The 19155-nt window shown below is 40.8% G+C and overlaps 3 protein-coding genes across 5 annotated transcripts in view; 2 read left to right on the forward strand and 1 right to left on the reverse strand.

Annotated features, from left to right (window-relative positions):
• On the reverse strand, window positions 1-10372 carry nphp1 (nephronophthisis 1). 2 transcript variants are annotated; one of them, XM_040138290.1, is made up of 20 exons: window positions 9632-10372; window positions 8816-8877; window positions 8530-8590; window positions 7895-8028; window positions 7584-7773; window positions 6456-6557; window positions 6102-6247; window positions 5809-5854; window positions 5537-5624; window positions 4767-4861; window positions 4520-4648; window positions 4136-4210; window positions 3810-3920; window positions 3497-3579; window positions 3021-3097; window positions 2706-2805; window positions 2378-2490; window positions 2214-2287; window positions 1749-1793; window positions 1-1510 (listed from the first exon to the last, which is right to left on the reverse strand). In XM_040138290.1, exons 1-20 carry the CDS (start codon window positions 9695-9697, stop codon window positions 1232-1234), a joined length of 2076 nt encoding a protein of 691 aa, XP_039994224.1. In that variant the 5' UTR covers window positions 9698-10372; the 3' UTR covers window positions 1-1231. The 2 variants fall into 2 exon arrangements, with proteins under 2 accessions (XP_039994224.1, XP_039994223.1); XM_040138289.1 differs by having other exon boundaries at window positions 5809-5857; window positions 9632-10370.
• Window positions 10373-11031: 659 nt separating this feature from the next.
• Window positions 11032-13910, forward strand: zgc:65997 (uncharacterized protein LOC794398 homolog). The gene is made up of 4 exons (XM_040138568.1): window positions 11032-11424; window positions 12491-12668; window positions 12881-12975; window positions 13172-13910. Exons 1-4 carry the CDS (start codon window positions 11098-11100, stop codon window positions 13361-13363), a joined length of 792 nt encoding a protein of 263 aa, XP_039994502.1. The 5' UTR covers window positions 11032-11097; the 3' UTR covers window positions 13364-13910.
• Window positions 13911-16380: 2470 nt separating this feature from the next.
• The window catches only part of pank1a (pantothenate kinase 1a), a 29924-nt gene continuing 27149 nt past the window's right edge, over window positions 16381-19155 (forward strand). Inside the window, exon 1 of one of the 2 annotated variants that reach the window (XM_040139509.1) lies at window positions 16381-17010. In XM_040139509.1, the coding sequence (XP_039995443.1) occupies window positions 16728-17010 (283 nt within the window). In that variant the 5' untranslated portion in view covers window positions 16381-16727. Of the gene's footprint in view, window positions 17011-17604; window positions 17844-19155 lie in introns of those variants that run through there. The other variant, XM_040139510.1, reaches the window with a different exon arrangement.

Below are 19155 nucleotides of genomic sequence, written 5' to 3' on the forward strand. Positions count from 1 at the left end.
TGTAATAAATCAACGGCTGATTTTAATATAATTATTACAAAATAGAGCAATTTGGCAGTAAATAGCAGTATCAAAACGTGCTAATAATGTCAGTATTGGTTCTATTATTACAGAAATCTGTTCAGAACAAAGTGTTCCTCCCTTATTACTTTAATCTGTGTTTACTTTAAGAGGAGAAGAGTGAACTCAGTGATTAGATTAAGGAGGCATCTTTGTTAAATTGTTACCATTGTCTAAATTTGCTCAACCTTTATTTCACACCTATTAAGGCAATTAACAGGCTCATTCGCCATAATCAGTGTCTCATGTTATCACAAGGTACACAGAGAGGTCTTTGTGCCTTCACTGTATGTTAAGTATGTGTTAGCATGGTGCTAGCAATTCTCAAAGCTGAGACCACTTCCTTTCCCGTCACAATGCAGAGTAGAGGAGAGGAGTATCGTCACAGTTACGTACTTAAAGGATAGGTATGGTGATGTTATGTATTTTTATTATTGTCAAAAAAATCCCATCATAAGACCAAAACCAACAATGTAGTGATTCTAACATGTAATGCCTGTGTTTCCAAAGCCTGATATAATTTATTCATGTGTGCCATAGTGCTCAGTTACTTAAAAAAGTCTTGAAAACACACAAGTGAGCCACAACATTGCGCAATGTACATAGGCAGTGCAGTTTATTTTGAGTCAGTCCCACACACACCGTCCTGCTGCCATAAATACTCAACGGAGCAGAAATTGTATATTAATCCACAGCTTAAAATAGTCCCCAACAAATGCAAAATTTACTTCTATTTGAGTACCATTTGCTAAAAACCATAGTGCCCAGGTATTTTAGAAATTTATTTTGGCCTTTTTTAAAAATTCAAGTATCAATTCATGATCCTTTTTTTTTCTTAAAGATTTACATTTTCAGCAGGAACCAGTGGGCTTCTGACTGAGAGCCACCGATAGGGTGAGGAAGTTGGAAAGTACTGAGAAGTTGACTAACCTACTGTTGCTTTTAGTCTTTTCATAGGATTTATTAAAAATATAGAACATCGCCATCTTTATCGTTTAAGTTTACATATTTTAAAAATGTTCCAAAATGCGTTTATGGCATATTTAGAGGCTTTATTCTTTCTAATAGACCAAACTTATGTCTAAAATACAATAAATATACATTTTTTATATAAAAATTTAATTAACTTCAATAAAATTTTACGTTCCCTCTGAGTGATGTGATGTAATCGTTACCGTGCTACTTGAAGGAGGTCAAAGGTCAGCTCTGTGACATCAAAGGCTTGATGAGAGTGCTTAGGGTCAACAAAAACCTCTAGACCACCTGATAGGCTCGTGGTGTGCTGGGCGTGTTTGAGAGAATCCAGGGTGGCGTAAATGACTCTGGCCCGCTGCTCCTCTGAGGGAGGGTCAGCCCAGCGATGACAGGGCAGCGAGGGCGAGTGAAGGAGGAAATAGACGGACGACATGTAGACTTTAACAAACTCCTGTTTCAGAACAGACGAGTCTCTCTGGGAAGCACAAAGCGAGGAAGGAACAGTTTATATACACACCTCAACAGCAGTCTGCAGTGACTATATGCACTGAATGCACATTCAGGGACGAACACACACATACACCTTTTAACTCCTTGGTAGAGAAAAGCATCCAGGTTACTCATACTGACATCACCCTCTACAGGTCTGTACTGGTATTACACACTCTCTCTCTCTCTCTCTCTCTCTCTCTCTCTCTCTCTCTCTCTCTCACCTTCTGTGCTCTGCTCATATTGGTGTCAGCATCCAACCAGGCACCCTGAAGGAAAACATTGGATAATTTTTATTTGCAAAATTATCAAGTTATGTTTTTTTTTTAAATTTTTTAAAACAGGAGATTTTCCTTGCTATTACACAGATTTAATGAATGATTGAAAAAGCAAGTAACCCTAAAATATTTTAATTACTGAGGGTTTCATTAGACTTTTCGTGATTCATCTAAATGCTGTTTCAAAGGCTTCTCGAGTTTGCCTTTAGGGTAATATTCTGGGAGAAATGCTGAATACTGGTCATTTTACTGGAATATCAGTAAACAGCAAAAAGGTTATCTTTCAGTAAGTTCAATTATACAGTTCAACTTATATAGCAACAAACAAATAGGAATATAACAATTTATGCTAAAAATCCCCTTAGAAAAGCAGCCAGGAGTAAGTATGTCCATGATGTCTTCCCAACTGACCCTGAGGGCATCCAGCAGGTCTGGTTGGTCCAACAGCACAGGGAAGGTAGAAAGTATAGGACTGCATATCAGATCTGACACAGACAGAAATGTTAGTTAAATGTTGTTTCCAAAAACTGTGGATAACTGCAGTTAGGATAAGAGGCATGGAGGGTGTGTGTTACCTGCATTCTGCATGGTCGGCCTGTCCATCAGTAGTGTATCAGCTAGCAGCTGTCTGTGCAGAGCCAGCAGGTGGATGCAGCTCAAACAGTGCAGCAGAGTGTCTGGGAGGAGACTGAAAAGGGAAATCATACCTGTCACTAACACACAGTATAGTGCATATACACACATACACATATACACATAATGGCTGCAGTGAGCAATGAATGTCTCCAAATAAATCTGTTTATATATATAAATCTGTAATTTATATATAATATTGAATTAGATCATATAATCCACTGCATTTATTCAAGCTCTGTAGTAGTTTTTTCTTGCTGATCCTCCCACCTGAGCTGCGTTCTGGTCCGGCTGTTGGCTGATTTCAACTTTACAATCAGTTTAGGCTGCCGCCTGGCCTGCAGTATCTGCTGGAAAACACCAGCTGGAGCTGAGAGGAGAGGAGAGGAGACACACTAGTTGCAACCTCACAATTGCAATATTGCTTGTTTTTTTCCACAATGTATTTTAAAATCAAAGTTTACATGATCCTTTATATACTAAGTCACACATCTGATTGTTTGTCTGATTGTGATCTGATGTTGAAATTTTTCTGCTAGAAACTTTTTGACTGGACTTGTCTTGAGCTCTGCTGTGTCTTCTTACATCCTCTGGGGACTGAAGCCTCCACTGCTACATCCTTCTCATAGGGAGTGCCACCGTTCACTGGCAACTCATAGGTCCTATAAACAGATTAGATTAGATTAGATGTTAAAGTATTGAGTGCAGAATTATTAAACTGCATCCCCTTTTTTTATACATATTGTTCGTACAGTAGGTAGGTGTGGTCAGTTTCATTTTCATGGCTATCCATTCATTTTTCCAAACTAGACAAGTATATAAAAAAGAATGAATGACTGAAAATAAAACTCTCCTGTGTGTTTGGGTGATTTCATGTTTATGTGTGGCTCTAACTATGCGTATGTCTGTCTATTTACAGTATAAGACTGTGTTTGTGTGTATGAATATGTTCTGTGTACGTACAGTATGTAGTTGGCTGCATACTGTACTCGCGTGTGTGTGTGTGTGTGTGTGTGTGTGTGTGTGTGTGTGTGTGTGTGTGTGTGTGTGTGTGGGTATACCTATTGGGGATTGGATTTCCAGTGTCATCGGTCAGTTTGAGGAAAGCCCAGCCACAGCTCAGGTCTCCTCTCTCACCTGTAGACTAAAACACACACATAACTTAAGATCAGACATGGTTCCTTCTCAAACACTCTGCTTTATTATCGATTGTCCATTTTAGAGAGGGGATTTCTTTTTTTTGTCTTCCGTCACAAGAAAAAGAAGTTCTCAATAGTGGTTTTCCATTTCCTGTGTGATTCTTTGTATCTTATCTGCACTGACTTAACTGCATCACTATCACACGTGTTTCTGTATGTGTGTGTTTGTCCGTACATTCCGTATAAAGGTGACTCCCAGTTCAAAGAGGATACCGAGGTCAGGAGACGCAGAGTCGCAGCGTAGGAAACAGTCTCCGTCTAGGAGGGTGGGTAGGATACCTGTCATCTGGAGCAAACACACACACCGACACTTATGCTAGATTTCAGATTTAAGTACAGCTTTAAGCACAAGATGAAGTTCAATGCTTTGTTTCATCTCAGTAACAACCATTAGATTTTTTGTGCCAGGAGTAGTTTGAGCAAAGTTCACATAACCTGACCAGACAACAGAGGGAAACAACAGCAGCATGTAATTCCAAGTTCATAATGCTGCAAACATACCCTTGGAGAGAAGCTCCAGGTCTTGGGGCTCTTGGAGTTGTAGGTTGCCCTCACTGTGTGGATGTTACTCAGCACCTGAAACACAAGTACAGCTCATTTAAAAAAAAAAAATCTGGGACAGGAAAAGGGAGGGAAAAGTAGAAAGGTCTATTCTGACGTGATTCTTCCAAATAAAGTAATCAAGGAGATGAATCACCTACTATAATACAGCAATAGAGAGAAATTTGCATACAGCTACATCTGGCCCAAATGGATTTACAGGCTAATTTTAGCTATTAACTAACAAATAAACAGTATTTATTAAATTGTTTCCACTCCACAAACTTGGGTAGGGTGAGGAAGTACAGTTGCACAAAAAGCTGTATATACAACAGACCGTGATACCTGAGTTCCATCAAAGGCGCAGAGGCGGACGTGTCTACTGAGAACCTGAACTCCAACCCCAGGGGTGGGAATCATCCTGCAGCTCCACAAAGTGAAACAGACACAAGTCCGGACCTGCCGCGCACGAACCTACATGACAGGAGACTGACAAGTTCACAGAAATCTGCACTGTTTTAGTCAGGAGAGCATGTTTCCTGAATGGAGGCTGCGCACTGTGAGAAACTGAAAGAAAGAGAGATCATCTCACCCTGCCAGTGTCTGGGTCCAGAAAGAGGTCTTTAAACGAGAGCTGTGATTGGCTGAGCTTAGGCTGAATATGGTGACTTCCTCTGTATGTTACACCTACAAAAAGACACACACGGTTGGGGCTTTGCTTTTTAATCATATAGTATATATTAAAGAGTAAAAGTTACTAATAGTCACTGACACCACTGGTAGTTGTAGTGGTGGTGGTACAAATTGTGATGGAATCACCCACATGGTCTCTCTGCCTCTGACTGTTGCTCTTTATTTGGTTTTAAAAACCGATATATTATAATATCACTCATATAGCTAGTGAATGCAACACACATGGGGTGGAGAAAATACCAGAAACAACGTTACAACAGAATTCAATACATTATGACGAAACCGCAAACTACAGAAACAAACTTACCACTGAACTTAAGTTCCAATCAATTAAATGCTTAATTGATTGGAAAAATAACTGACATATTAACTGATAATGAAAAGAATTGTTTGTTGCAGCCCTAAAACAGTTAATTAACCTCCAGTGTGTTCTGAGACAAGATTGATGGAGTTCAGCTGTAATCAGCACAGGTCAACCTTTAAGTGAAATGTTTTTAACTCTGTCAGTGTTTCTAACATATTTGACCTACTTCATTTATAAGTGTGAACGTGTGTTCCTGTTTGACAGTGAGTGTGTGTGTGTGTGTGTGTGTGTGTGTGTGTGTGTGTGTGTGTGTGTGTGTGTGTGTGTGTGTGTGTGTGTGTGTGCTTGTTAGAAAGTATAATGACCTTCCTCCACCAGCAGTTTATTGAGAGTTGATGGTCTGAACCCTGAAGGTATAGCCCCCATGGCAGAGAGCACATCTGTTGCATCAATCTGTCACACACACACACACACACACACACACACACACACACACACACACACACACACACACACAAACACACAGTGAAAACTATAAATATATTGAATATATTGTATAGTATTATACAGTATTTGTTGATAGGTAAGTTAACAGTGGCATCAGCTCTAGTAGTTATAATTGAGAATGTGGTTTTACCTCAGTCAGAGCCTTTCTCACAGTAGACCAGTTGGAATGTGAAGCCCTGCTGTCAGAGAACAGATGACAATGATAAAGTCATTACTAGTTTCAAAACAAGATCCAGGTGATTGATATTTGGTGGGTATTGGTCATCTGGATCAACTCAATCAACACTGTTCAACTCATTCAACTTTAACACTCAAAACCACTGACAAGGTCCTTTTGAACAATAATCTGAGGGGTAACACTGATCCAAAAACACTTGGAAGCTAAATGTCATTAAACATAATACGTGTATTAAAATGTTGAACCTCTGTTTGTCACGGTCATCAGTCAGTTCTTCATCTTCATCTTGCTCTTCCTGCTCCTCTGATGACTCCTCCTCATTTTCATCTTCATCACCGTCGTCCTGGTCATCGTCGTCATTGTCTTCTTCATCGTCAACACCAGAGCCAATCTGAAAAAAATAGTGTTTTTAACGGCCAAAGATCCCGACGGTTTACAGTAACACACTACAGTTACTTACATTTACAATTAAAAAACCAGGAGGTTTAATAACTATGAATATAAATGGACTTCTGTAAGGATCATTTAAAAAAATAGCCATTTATGCTTGTTTAAATGAACAGTAATAGTTGATGCTAGATGTTTAGCATCTTGTGTACCTTCAGGTAGGTTTTTGGAACCACTCCTCTGTTGCCCTTAGTATCCTGAGCCAGCCACCATCCATCTGCTGTCTTCCTGATAATCCTCAATACCTCTCCCCTCTTAAAACAGCAGGGAAATGAACAAGTCATGTATCTTCACGTTAGTTATACATTACTTTTTAAATTAAAAGAAACGTTTTGAGACCAAAGGAAATAAAACTCAATTCATGACAAGTGGATCTAAAAATCAAATTTGGGAATAAGCCGGTCTACATAAAATAAAATACCCTCAAAATTGCACATTACAAAACTGCTCACATCACTTGTAATCATCTGATTTATGACCCCTTGCAACGCTGAATAATTAATTACTTTCTGTAATGATGCATAGAGCTTTTATGTGGCACCACAGTGAATTAAATCATATAGTAAAGCATGCTGATGTTCACCACACACCAAATGAATGTTTAAAATTAAATAAGTATATAGCTGACAAGTCAGGAATTTTTGGATTCACAGCTGCTTTAACTGTAATTTTACCTGCAGGGCTACGGTCCCACTGCTGTATTTGGGTGGCCATTTTTGAGATGCAAGGAAAAACTGGACAAGCTGAAATAGTTCTCTCAATGTATTGTTCAGAAGGATTTTCTTTCTTTTCACTTTCATTTTGTTTTTTTTCTTTATTTGAAACCTGGCTTTGTCCTGATTCTTTACCTGGTGTGTACGAGATCCTATTAGTAGTGGCAGGGGACACTGGGAAGAGCCTCAGACACTTAACTTTTAGATTTCCTGCTCAACTTTAGTATCTAGAAACATGCAGCATTTTACAGAAGAGGTCACTTACAGAGCATGTACCCAGGTTCAAGCAAAGGGTTTTATTCTAAAAGGGTTTGCCCTATGAAAATAATTACTCACTCAATTTAAGCTTCACTCCACCTACTCTGCAACTTTTAAAAAAGCAGCATGAAGAGAGTAGTGAAGGAGGGGGTTTGGAGGTGAGCAAGTATGTTGAGAAGAAAAAACTATTGGAACGGTTTTCATAACTTAGACTACACCTATAGCTGAACTGTGGCTTCTCATCAGCATGCTGCTGACATGTATCCTGCCTGTGCTTTATCTCTGTCTCTTAATTGGGGAGTTCTTCACCTGAACAGACAGATCTCCTTCCTGCTCTCCTTTGAAATCACTGAGGGCTGTGTAGATGCGAGAGTCTGACTGAGAGGGCGGTTTCACAGCTCGCTTCTCATCTTCATCCTCATCACCATCCTCATCATCATCATCATCATCGTTACTGTCTTCATCATCATCATCCTCACTATCTTCTTTTGAAACATCACTGTGGATGAAAACATGGTAACGTGAAAAGATCATTTTAAGTCATGCAATTATCATAATCACAAATGGCCCCCATCATCTCTCTTTTTTTTTTCTTTGCAGCGAGCACACAGGTCACTGACCCTGCAGCAGTGCTCGGTCCCGGTGGTGAAAGCTCCAGAGAGAGCGTGTTCAGATGCTCCAAGTTGTTCTGCAGGCGTCTCTCCTCTTCCAGTTTCCTCTGATCGTAGTTTCCCACCGGAGCTGGCTCATCAGCCTGGAAGCAAGTCGAGCAACACATTATGATGTCAGATAGGCCAGCTGAACAGCACAGAACAGTATTCAATACAGTAAGTTTAGACTGAGACATTGGGACATTATTTAGCAGTCAGATATCAGCCTGTAAGTGATATCTGACTTTCTTTGATACTTGTATTTTACCTACACTTTAATCAGTATTGTACAGTATTGTTCATTTTGTTATATTCCAAGATTTCCCTCGAATTGAATTGAGCAAATTACCTCGCTGCAAATGCGAAAACCTCATTATGATTGAAATGCTGTCTCAGAGATTATACTCATGTACAATGATTTGGGGCCATAAATAATGTCCATTTTCAGGATAAAAACAATCAATATTTGTCAAGAATTAGCATTGGTTGCTTGCAAATTTCGTCATGTAGGAGTTGAACTGAATAATTGTAGAGCTCTAGTTGTTATGAAGAAGTTACATAGACTTTGACACAATTCATAAGTTTATTGACAGTAAAGCACTAACCTTTGTCAGTTTCTTCAGCGTCCGTAGTGTCTTCTCTGCCGACATCTGCAGCTCTTGACATCTGTTTGGAATTGGACAAATTTAAAATAAAATCCCCAAAGCATTACATTAGAAAAACAATTACAATCAATTAAATCCTAAAAGGATGAAAAGAAGGAATAGGAACAAAAGCAAAGTGAACGCATGTTCCCTTCAATAGTTTCATTGCCAGTCCCGGTGAGGGTCCTAGTCTTAACTGCAGTTACAGTTTAAGAAGCAGTGCTGTGGCTCTGTAACAGCTGTTTACCTCCGAAATGCCTCTTCAGTGGGTTCGCGCCGACTCCGCACATCCTTCACCAGACTGTCAACCTGGGTTAGAAGAACCATGAGAAGAAACAACACTGAATACAAGGGTGCTGAGACCAATGTGCAGTTGAGGTTGAACTGCACAGTCCATTAATTATGATACACATTTTACATTGTATATGCTTAATGGTCTAGGGTCACACTGTTGTTGTTGTTGATTGTATCAAAATAAGCACAGGTCACCTATAAGCCTGTCTTTGGTTAGCCTCTTATTGACAGACGTTTATTTCACTGAGCAATGGAGACAAAAGTTGTGCTGTGTGCAAAAAAAATGTTGACGCTCAATAAAGATCCTACGCTTCAGGCCAGCCTTCATTTGAAATTTTGTCTTTTTATGTTTCTCTGCTTCTTTATTGAGTTCTACATTAAACAAGGTATGAAGTGCTTTACCTTAGCGTATTCTAGAAACTCGGCATAGACTTCATCCACCCAAAAGCACTTACTTTTAGGAAATGTTAAGCTTTTATCTTTGTTTACGTTACTCACTGAAATAAACGTATGGGAATAAGAGGATACAAGGTACAACTACAAAGGGCTTTTATGATAAAATTGGCCAAGACGTGTACTCAATTAACGGAGCTGCTATAGCTCAAACCTTAGGTTCGCTTTATTTGGAGAGTGGTTGGTTAATGTTGGTGGTACCGCAGCAACAACTCTCTATTCATAATTACTGTGTGTCTGACATTCCATTTCACACGGTTGTGAGTTCAAACATCGCTGCGAGAAAGGCACAGGCTGGAAACATTCCTTAACAAACCTGTTTTTTGATTTCGTCCACTTCTCTCTGGACAAGTTGCAAAGGTCCTTTTCTTTTTGGTGGCATTTATTCGCTGTCTTATGGGGCATAATCCATGTGCTAGCAGATTGCCTAGCTAGCTAGCTAACGCTACACGTCCACTGGTCGCTAGGCAACCAAGTTCCTCTTCAGGTTTGGGCTTGACCAGAGTCTGGATTTAATAAATCGTCTATAATAACTTCGTTCCTATATACTGTATATTTATTATTTGTAAAAATGTGTCACGATATTTATTTTGTATCTATCTTTTATAAATTTACAATTGAATTTATTATATAAGGATACAGACTATCTGACATGCTTTCCTCCCGGTATTAAGATAGCGCCACCTACTGGACTGGAGGATGAAACTGTAGAAAAAAAATTCTCTGCATGAGTTTCTTTTTATGTGGTTAATTAAATGACTAACTCTACATATTGTTCCATTATTCCTTTCATCCGTCTCAAGTGGTCCTGGTAAATGTGATTCAATTAGAAATCTGATAAGTTGTTTGCACCACTAAAGCACAGTATCAACTAAGGTGGGTCCTGCATTATTAGCTAATAATCTGGCCCTGTCCTGTGGAGGCGCCCTGTGCCAACATCTATAAAACCTTTACTATATTAGTTTATAGTGGGCGCATGTGGAGCATATTCCTCAATAAAGTTGTGTTTAAGCAAATTACCAGAAACTAAGACAAATTACAGAAAGTATTGTTCCAGCACAGGAGCTCTTGCTACACTTGACTTAATGGGAATTTGGAGGCCGCAGGGTACATATTCAATGAGTGGTACGTCGGGGGTCAGTAGGGGCCCCTTAACAGGTTAATCCGGCCATCATGTAACGCACTTTCTTTCCAGTATTACAGCAAAAGCTGTGACCCATCAGATTCTGACCCTAGAAGGAAAAAAAGATTGGTGGGGGGGTCCAAACAGGTGAGGCAAAGGTTTGGAAAAATTAAAAAAAAAAAAAAGTGAACGAACGAAAGCCAGACAGGTTTTGTCCTGCTCACTGACTGTTTATCGCCACTCTGCACCTCCAAATCTGCCCAGTTAACAGTATTACTTAATAGTGTGCAGACCCAATTAAAGGACCGGAGCAGACACGTGTATACGCAGAGTTGTGTAAGTACCTTTCAAATGACCTACAGGGGGCGTGCTTTGCTTGTTGTGAAACATGCTGCCTTTAGGTTTTCCTCGTTCTCTTCCCTTTCTTAAATTTCAGATCCAAAATATTATTTTAAAAACACATTATTATTGCTTCTTTAGGCAATAAATAAATAATTACATACTATTCGCTGACATGCTTTCCAAAAGTCATTTTCCAGAAAACGTCCTTGCTATCTCGCTACCCGAATATTTAGAAGTAACGACGTTTATGGTGGAACTTCAACGCAGCAAACGCTACCTTCCTTCATTCTCTTCCGGGGTTATGTGATTAACCTGTCATGGCGTCCCCCATCGCTCTCATCCAAGGGGCCAGCAGAGGACTGGGGCTTGAATTCTGCAAATACATCTTGAAAAACAAAACGCCCGCGGCCGTTATAGCGACATGCCGAAACCCGGACGGAGCGGCCGAGCTGCGGGGCCTGGCCGGTCAGCACCCGGGCAGACTGACGGTGCTCAGGCTGGACGTGAACCGGGAGGAGGACATCCGCGGGGCTGCGGAGCGGGTTAAGGAGAGCTTCGGTCGGCTGGATCTGATTGTCAACTCGTCGGCGATTCTTCATCCCTCCGGGAAAGGAGAGACCAGCCTAAGGGATGTTTCTGCTCAGGTAAAGTATGTCTTTGACGATGTTTGAGCTGCTGTCTTACGACGAGGAGGGAAATGAAAGTGCTTTAAAGTGGGGTATCTTATCCTGCCAGTTTGAAAATGTCACAATGTTCTGTAAAATATGTTTAAAACGAGTTAACTCACAACTGTTAGAATACCGGGAAACTATAACAGGATCCTAGGGCAGATGTGGTGTCAAGGGACTCCAGGGTATGCTGATCTCCAGTTCCAAACTCCGTTCACAAATTCGATCACTTTAATTGGGCCTTACTTGTTATTAAATATACAACATATCATCTTGGACGAATAGTTAAGGTTTGCTGTTAAGTTCGGCACACATTGAAAATAATCGGCCATATTAATTTCAAGATGATGTAAACTTTTCTGCAGGAAGTTTTCACACAGCACAACCTTTTGTTTACACTGTTCACTATAGTTGATCAGTCTTCTTCACTCGGTATACACCAGAGAGGAGAGCAGAAAGTACTGTAAATAAATTCTGAAAAATCAGAAAAATTTTATTATCGACATTAAGTGCTGCGAGGTGCATCATCAATTAAGAGATGATTTCACCAGAGGGTTTTTTAATATAAGTCCACATAAAGTAGCAACATTTTTGTCAGGGTTTTTTGCCATTTCTCTGCCCTTGATGTAAGATGGAGTTCATTTACTATACTAGTCGATGCAATATACTTGTTCCTCCAGCCACACATGGGATTCACACTATCCTGGCGCTGTCTGTGGCCCAGCTGTGTCGATCCTGAGGTCCAGAAAACCACCAAGTGATCCTCGCCGATGTTGTCCGAAATAAACTGCTGTCATCTAAAACTTACCGTTTTAATAAATTCTTGACTTATTGACTAATCCGTTTAGTTTTCCCTATTGGACATCATTTCAGTATTGTTCATTCATTTACTTTTTCATCCATATCCCATGGCTCCATGGAAATAATCTTAAGAAGCACATGAGGCAAAACATTTGTGCCCTGGAGCTCCACCATGTACCCACCACGTCTTTTAATTGATTGAACCATTGATCTGTTTTGATTGCTTTAATTTCCCTTTTAGGGTGTCATTTCCACCTTGACGACCAACACAGTGGGTCCACTGGTTATGGCAAAGTATTTTGCCCCGCTCCTTCAGAAGGGTGTTGGTGGTTTCGGTCAACAGCCCGCAGAGAAAGCCAAGCAGCACAGCGGCATCATCGTCAACATGACTGCCAAAGTTGGATCCATTGGCGACAACGGTAGGCATCGTAGGCAAAAAAACAAAAACAAAAAAACACATCAGCCACCAGCAACCAGGCTTCTATTCTGATACCTTAAGAAGAAGTCAAGGGAAACACAAAATAGGTTGTTTTCTTCAAACTGGGCGGTGTTTGCATGCTAATGGAGAATGTGGATACTGCCTTTATCTTCCAGTCTAACTTCCTCTGTCCACCCCACCTTTTCCTTTCAGGTCTTGGGGGTTGGTACAGCTACAGGATGTCTAAAGCAGCTCTCAACATGGCCAGCAGGAATCTGTCTATAGAGCTGGGCCGCAGTCGACCCAAGGTAGGTCTGAGCGCTCTTAGAGGTGCTTTTACATTTTTATTTCATAAATACCATAAGCAAATTGCACAGAGACTATTCATAGCCTCTATCTCTGCTCCAAGACCAGCTGAGGAAACATGTTTGGCGATGGATGTATAATGCCCTCACACTACGGTATCTTATGGAGAGCTGATGGACTTGTGTCTGATTTTTCCAGGTGGTGTGTGTGTCCTTACACCCAGGAACGGTAAACACAGACCTCTCCCGGCCATATCACAAGAATGTGCCTAAAGACAAGTTGTTCAGTGCCGAACACTCTGTGAGCTGTCTGATGAGCATCATAGACACACTGAATATCGAAAAGACTGGCAAGGCGTACAACTGGGACGGGACTGAACTTCCTTGGTAGGATGAATAAATGGACCAAGAGAAGATTTATTCACCTCTAGTCTTGATGCTAAATCTCTCCGCACCGTCTTACACTTAAAAATCGTCAGAATTGAAGGTAGTGCTGTACAGGAGGTTCCTGGTGGAGTCACAGTCGGACCAGTCAAAGACAAACCTCTTCCACTACCTCAAAACCGGCCAAAGTGCTTCAAACACCTCTAACACTTCTGCTTTGTATAAAGCCATCACATAAAGGCCTTATGTGGCTCTAAGACTTGACACACTTTTAACTATACTAATGACGTAACGTAACATGACAGGGGCTCATTTTTGTGATAGAAATAATGTATTACCATACTAATCGTGAGGGCTTTTTGCAGTATCAAGGGCTTTATGTTAAAGGAGCCGTTTGACATTTTGGGAAATATTCTTATTAACTTTAATGCCAAGAGTCACATGATAAGATTGAGGACACACTCATACAGTATTTGTTTATTCATTATGAACCTAGAACCAGGAGGTTAGCCTAGCGTACCATGAAGACGAGAAACAGCTATCCTGGCTCTGTCGAAAAAAAAAAGTCCACCTACCAGCAGCTCTAAAGCTCACAGATTAACATGTTATATCTTGATACATTAATCTGTACAAAAACCCAACTGTAAAATTGACAAGTTGTGGTTTTACATTGTTGACCTTCTCATCTACCTCTCAGCAATGAACCAAATAAAATTATACTTCCCAAAAACTGGAACTATTCCTTTAAGTGTGATGGGTATAAACAATTTCAGCTTTTCCTTGTTGTCTTTCAAAGCTTATTGTTGAATAATATCCGTTTTTGTCATGACATTAGAGAGCTGAATTACGTGTCTCAGTGTCCAAGAATCACAATGTGTTTTCCCTGAAAGATTCTTAATAACATTAAATCATTCCCAAGACTAAACAGACTTACATGGCCAACCTTTATTCCTGTTCACGCAGCACCTGTTACAGTGGGTGTTGATGATGCCTTTTTTTCCCTTGGTATAAAAGAGTGCAGCATTTACATCCTGCAGGCTTTTTAAGTGTGTTACATCCCCTGTCACAACACACAGGAAAAAGCAGTGATTTCTATATTTGCAAGCTGTCTCTGGCTAACAGAGAGAGTAAAAGTCACGCAGAGCCATTTCACAAATGTTGGAAATAGGCCCTTTTATGTAACAACAAAAAAAAACAACTTAGATTTCATTACTGAAACAGTGAAATAAACGGATGCCTTCAGGAGCAAACGTGCCGCACTGCATTTCTGTGAGTGTATCTACGTTCGTGCAGGTCTTGCTTACAGAAGAAGAGGAGACTTAAGGCACAGTGGGCTATGACTATTTGGCTGGGTAACAACTGAAATCAATCCCGTTGAGGGATTTTTACCTCACGCCTATACAACGCTGACCTGGTTCTCACCAAATCGAGGTTACCAGGTTAATTTATTAGACTATTATTACGACTATTATTACAACCGTTTAACCAAAAAGTTAAATAACATCCCGGTTTCATAAAAGAGACTGAAATTTACTCTAAATGACAAGCCAGCCCACTTATTAAATGATAATTAAATATGTCTTGCATTTCCTTCGATTAGTCAGTGAGAAGAACAGGCTTTATGTTGACATCAGTCAATTACTTTTAACCATAAGGTGGCAGCAATTTGGAGACTCCATAAATGCTCTATGGCAACCACAATCTTCACATTTATGGCTTTCTCTTAAGAGAGTTATTGACAAAATGGAAAATTATGGCATCTTATTATCTATTTTAATACGATGGTATTCATTACAGTACATTTCCTTTTATTGACTGTTTCTTAGAGTGGTAAAAGTGATATTACAGTAATATTCCCATAGTGATTGAGATTATGATGGTGTTGAAGGTGTTACATTATGGTGCACCTTTACTCTTTACGGGACATGGTATTTCTTATGGAACTACTTAACTATCCAATGAACTGCAGTGGTGTCTTAGTTACAGTATGAGTATATAATAACCTTATGGCTATGTCTGTTTTTTTTTTTTTCAAGTATCAGTTTACATGACTGCATTACAATTTGCTCATTTAAAATTCTTTAAAAACTCCTCTTCATTATCTCTGCTTAGTGCATTCTGATCAATTTTGTAGTAACATCAATTATAGATTTTATAGCTTAACCCATATCTTTAAATACTTGTACAGCTTTTTCGAACTTAGATTAGGAATGAATTTCCAAAAAAAAAAAAAAAAAGGGCAGAAAGCAATATCCTATCTTCTTAATGATTCTAGTGATTGTTTTATTTTCATCAAGCCGAGAATGTTTGACCTTTGTATCTTGCCTGAATTGTGCTTGCTATTCAATTCTCTGTTCTATAACAGTTCTCTGTTAAAATACATCTTAATCTCAGCGCGACTATACCTGTTAAATGAAGAACCAGTTCTTCAGGCATCTCAGATCATATACAAATCAGACACGACCATTCTCAAATTGCTCCGCGGGACGGCAAAAGACTCCTTATTAGAGCCTTATGGCTGAAAAGACAGACATTCGCATCGCCGGCCGGGCGTTTGCACGCCACGACGGGGTTACTAAAGTTTATTTTCGTGACTGATACATTGACTGGCGGCTTTTGTGCGCGCACCGCGCGCGGAGAGGGCTGCGGGAAATGAAGATGACAGCGAGCAGAGGCGCTTATAAATAAAGCGCCCACAGCTGCACGGACTGGTGCCGGGTGGGTGCGCGCGTCTGCCGGACTCTCGTCTAGTGTTCCAGCGGGGGGAGCAGCCGCGGCCCATTGCAGCACTGCAGCCGACCCGGGGCGGACGAGTCCCTTCTTGCGCTTCTTTTGCGTTAGGGTGTAAGATTACAGTGTGATTTTGCTGCAGAGGGGAGAGAAAAAACCGGTCGGAGGAGGTGAACGGGTTCGGGCCTCAGTTGGAGGAGCCGCTGTGACGTAGCAGTCCCCACACACACACACACACACACACACACTTACACACACACACACACACACCGGCTGCTGCTGCTGCTGCTGCTGCTGCTGTTGCGCCTGCCAGGATCTCAATGTGGAGAAATGACCGCGAGTGACCTCAAAGGAAACACTGTATTTTAGCGCTGCTCGCATTTTTATCCTACACTACATTAAAGCAAGAATGTGTGTTTAATTTTAGCTTGATATCTTATGGTAAAACGACGTCATATCAGGGGAAAGAGTAAGGTCTAACGTTAGCTGATCGCTCGGTTGTCTCACTAGCTTGCAAGCGGCTAGCGGTTAGCTAGCTAACTTAAAGCAGCCCGGTTTGTCATTGCTAGCGGCCGGGCTTCCTGCATTTGGTTTCCCGCAGATGCTAAGCTAAGCTAGGCTAGGCTAGGCTAGCTGCTGCCATGGATAAAGCAAAGTCAATGATGGACAAGAAGGGAGCGTCGGTACCCTTTCTTGTCAACAACGGGCAGAGCCAGAGGGGGTTTCACGGCCACGTCGTTGTGGCCGCTAACGGCAGCTGCTGCAGCGGCAGCGCCTTCGGCTCAGGCACCGGACCCAACAGCAGCAGCACGTTTGAGAACATGCATCATCTGCACCACGGCGACGACGCCGAGTGCAACGGGTCCCCGGCCAAGAGGTGCAGGCTGCGGAGGAGGACGGAGTCGGTTAGACGGAACAGACCCCGTAAGTGCCGACCAGTTTAAGGGAAAACCAAGACTGTTGTCATTTAATTGTGCACATGGTGTGGTATTTCTGTTTGTTTGTTTTTTTCCCCCGATGGTGGAGTGTGTGATGTGTTCTACGTGTGAAACCGGGTGACTGAACTCGACTGTGCAATACCGACGAGCCGGGGTTTGCACAACCATGCCGTGTTGCAAAGAGAGAGCGTCTGACACCCAGCGTACGCTCTCCTTTCACCGCCTTTTTTATTAACTACTCCACGAGCTCTCTCGTGGTTAATTTGTGTTTCAGATCACAGACTTCTCTCTCTGTATTCATTTATTTATTTATTTATTGGATCAGATTAGCTGCCACGGGTCTCCCGCAGCTCCGGCCAATCTGCAAGCCTGCCGTCGCCAGGGAGACCCCCTTTTGTTTCTATGAACCCTCAGGTCGAATTTGCGGCGCTGTGATTGGTCGGTGCCCGGTGGTGAAAAAGCTCCTGATAAGTGGGCTTGGCTTGCCTCAGCCAACCGACACCCGCCCCTTGTCTCCAGAAGGCAGGGTTGAATGGGCCGGGACCCCACCCCCTTATTTACCGAGTATTTCGGATGATGTGAGAGAAGATCGTCCTGGAAAACTTTGCTGTTTTAGTGCAGAATGTAAGAAAGTGTCGTTGTCTGCGTTGTATGAGCTCTGAGACTGACTGAGGCTTACTTAGATTTTCTCTGGCAAGCTTGTTTTAATATCGTTTTTTAAACATTTTTGTTTTGTTTTTGTTTTTTTTTTTTTTTTTATCTGTACCAGTGAGCTCATATTTTGCCTCACTATGAAGCTTATAAGTGAAAAGAAGCCTGGTAAGTGTGAGCTGGTTTCAGTTTCATTGTATTGAGAAGACCGCTATCAAAACATTAAATCTCTTGCTCTTATTTTTTTTTCTTTTAAGTGTGGTTAGGTCTCACTCTGACCTAATGTTGGGCTATGAAAACAAATCATTCACATCTCTTATTTTTCTAAATTCATTATCTTCATAGATTAATGCATCAGTCAGACTGCTTAATGAGAAGGTCGCACATTTAAAACATGATTAAAAGGCAAAGAGTGTACACTTAAACACAAAAACATAACAGACGTGACTTTCTCAGTAGGTGCTGTTCAAAGTTAGGCTATTTCTTTCCATTGCACAGATGCCACTAACTAACCTAACTTAATCACAGCCTGAGTGTGGCTGTCCTGGTAAAACTTGTTCTCATTTTGCAAATTCTTGCAGAGGTTCCAGCTGTGCGTTTAGGGGACTCGTTGCTTAGTCAACCAGTAAGCATTCTTTATCTTTAATTGTCTCAGGGGTGTGTAAGGGTGGGGACATCATTTGTTGATTTTCTGATTCTTAGGAAATTGTTGTCACTTTCAACTGTGAAACGCCTGCATGTATCAGCATTATCTTTCATTGTCTGTCTGATCTTGTAATGTAAGAGTTGTCAAACTTAGATATTGTGGTTCATCATTCTAATGTAAAAATTGGAAACAAGTTAAATTTCTGCCTAAATCTGTCACAGTAGGAGACCTTACATATATTAGAGTAGATGTAATTTTTAAAACTATAAGATTTTATACAGCAAAACACAAAGAAACCATTTGTCGCAACAGGGTGAACATCAATTTGACCTCTTACTGTGCAGCTGTGGATGCCGAAGTAAATATTGCACCATCATTATGGGGGATAATGTTGTGCTATTTACTGACATATGAGTTACTGCATATCACTGACACATACAGTAGTCAGAAACACTTTACTATTTCGTGGTGCAGTTATTTACTCATCTTGTGGCTCCAGCTACAAGGTTTTATGATATTTATTGCGTTTTTAAGGAGTCTCCGCCTTAGGCTACATCCTGTCTAATTTGACTGTTTGTTTTTTTTTTACCTCCAGCATACATTTTGGGTCTGAGAGTTATATCTGTGTAATACCAGAGTGACTAGCAAGTGACTAGCACGTCAGTTCTCATTTCCAGTCATGTAGTGATGTATATCATTTCACAGTTTCTCTTGTTCAAGCACCATATACTATTGTTTCTGTACATGATCCCTTGATTGATGGATCTATAGAAATGTGCAACCTGTTGAGGATTACAGTACAGCATTAAAATCCATCATTGGCAGTGCAAAACC

Source organism: Xiphias gladius, chromosome 11 (assembly GCF_016859285.1).
Source record: "Xiphias gladius isolate SHS-SW01 ecotype Sanya breed wild chromosome 11, ASM1685928v1, whole genome shotgun sequence".
NCBI lineage: Eukaryota > Metazoa > Chordata > Actinopteri > Istiophoriformes > Xiphiidae > Xiphias > Xiphias gladius.

What these genes read in the sequence shown, in the direction of transcription:
- nphp1 (XM_040138289.1), bottom strand. Translation starts at nt 9,697, where the DNA reads ATGCCACCAAAAAGAAAAGGACCTTTGCAACTTGTCCAGAGAGAAGTG. An exon ending in ACTGAAGAGGCATTTCGGAG is followed by an intron (nt 8,591 to 8,815) that starts GTAAACAGCTGT and finishes AATTCCAAACAG; the next exon opens with ATGTCAAGAGCTGCAGATGT. An exon ending in GAGTCACCTTTATACGGAAT is followed by an intron (nt 3,580 to 3,809) that starts GTACGGACAAAC and finishes TGTGTGTTTTAG; the next exon opens with TCTACAGGTGAGAGAGGAGA.
- zgc:65997 (XM_040138568.1), top strand. Translation starts at nt 11,098, where the DNA reads ATGGCGTCCCCCATCGCTCTCATCCAAGGGGCCAGCAGAGGACTGGGG. An exon ending in TAAGGGATGTTTCTGCTCAG is followed by an intron (nt 11,425 to 12,490) that starts GTAAAGTATGTC and finishes TTTCCCTTTTAG; the next exon opens with GGTGTCATTTCCACCTTGAC. An exon ending in TGGGCCGCAGTCGACCCAAG is followed by an intron (nt 12,976 to 13,171) that starts GTAGGTCTGAGC and finishes TGATTTTTCCAG; the next exon opens with GTGGTGTGTGTGTCCTTACA.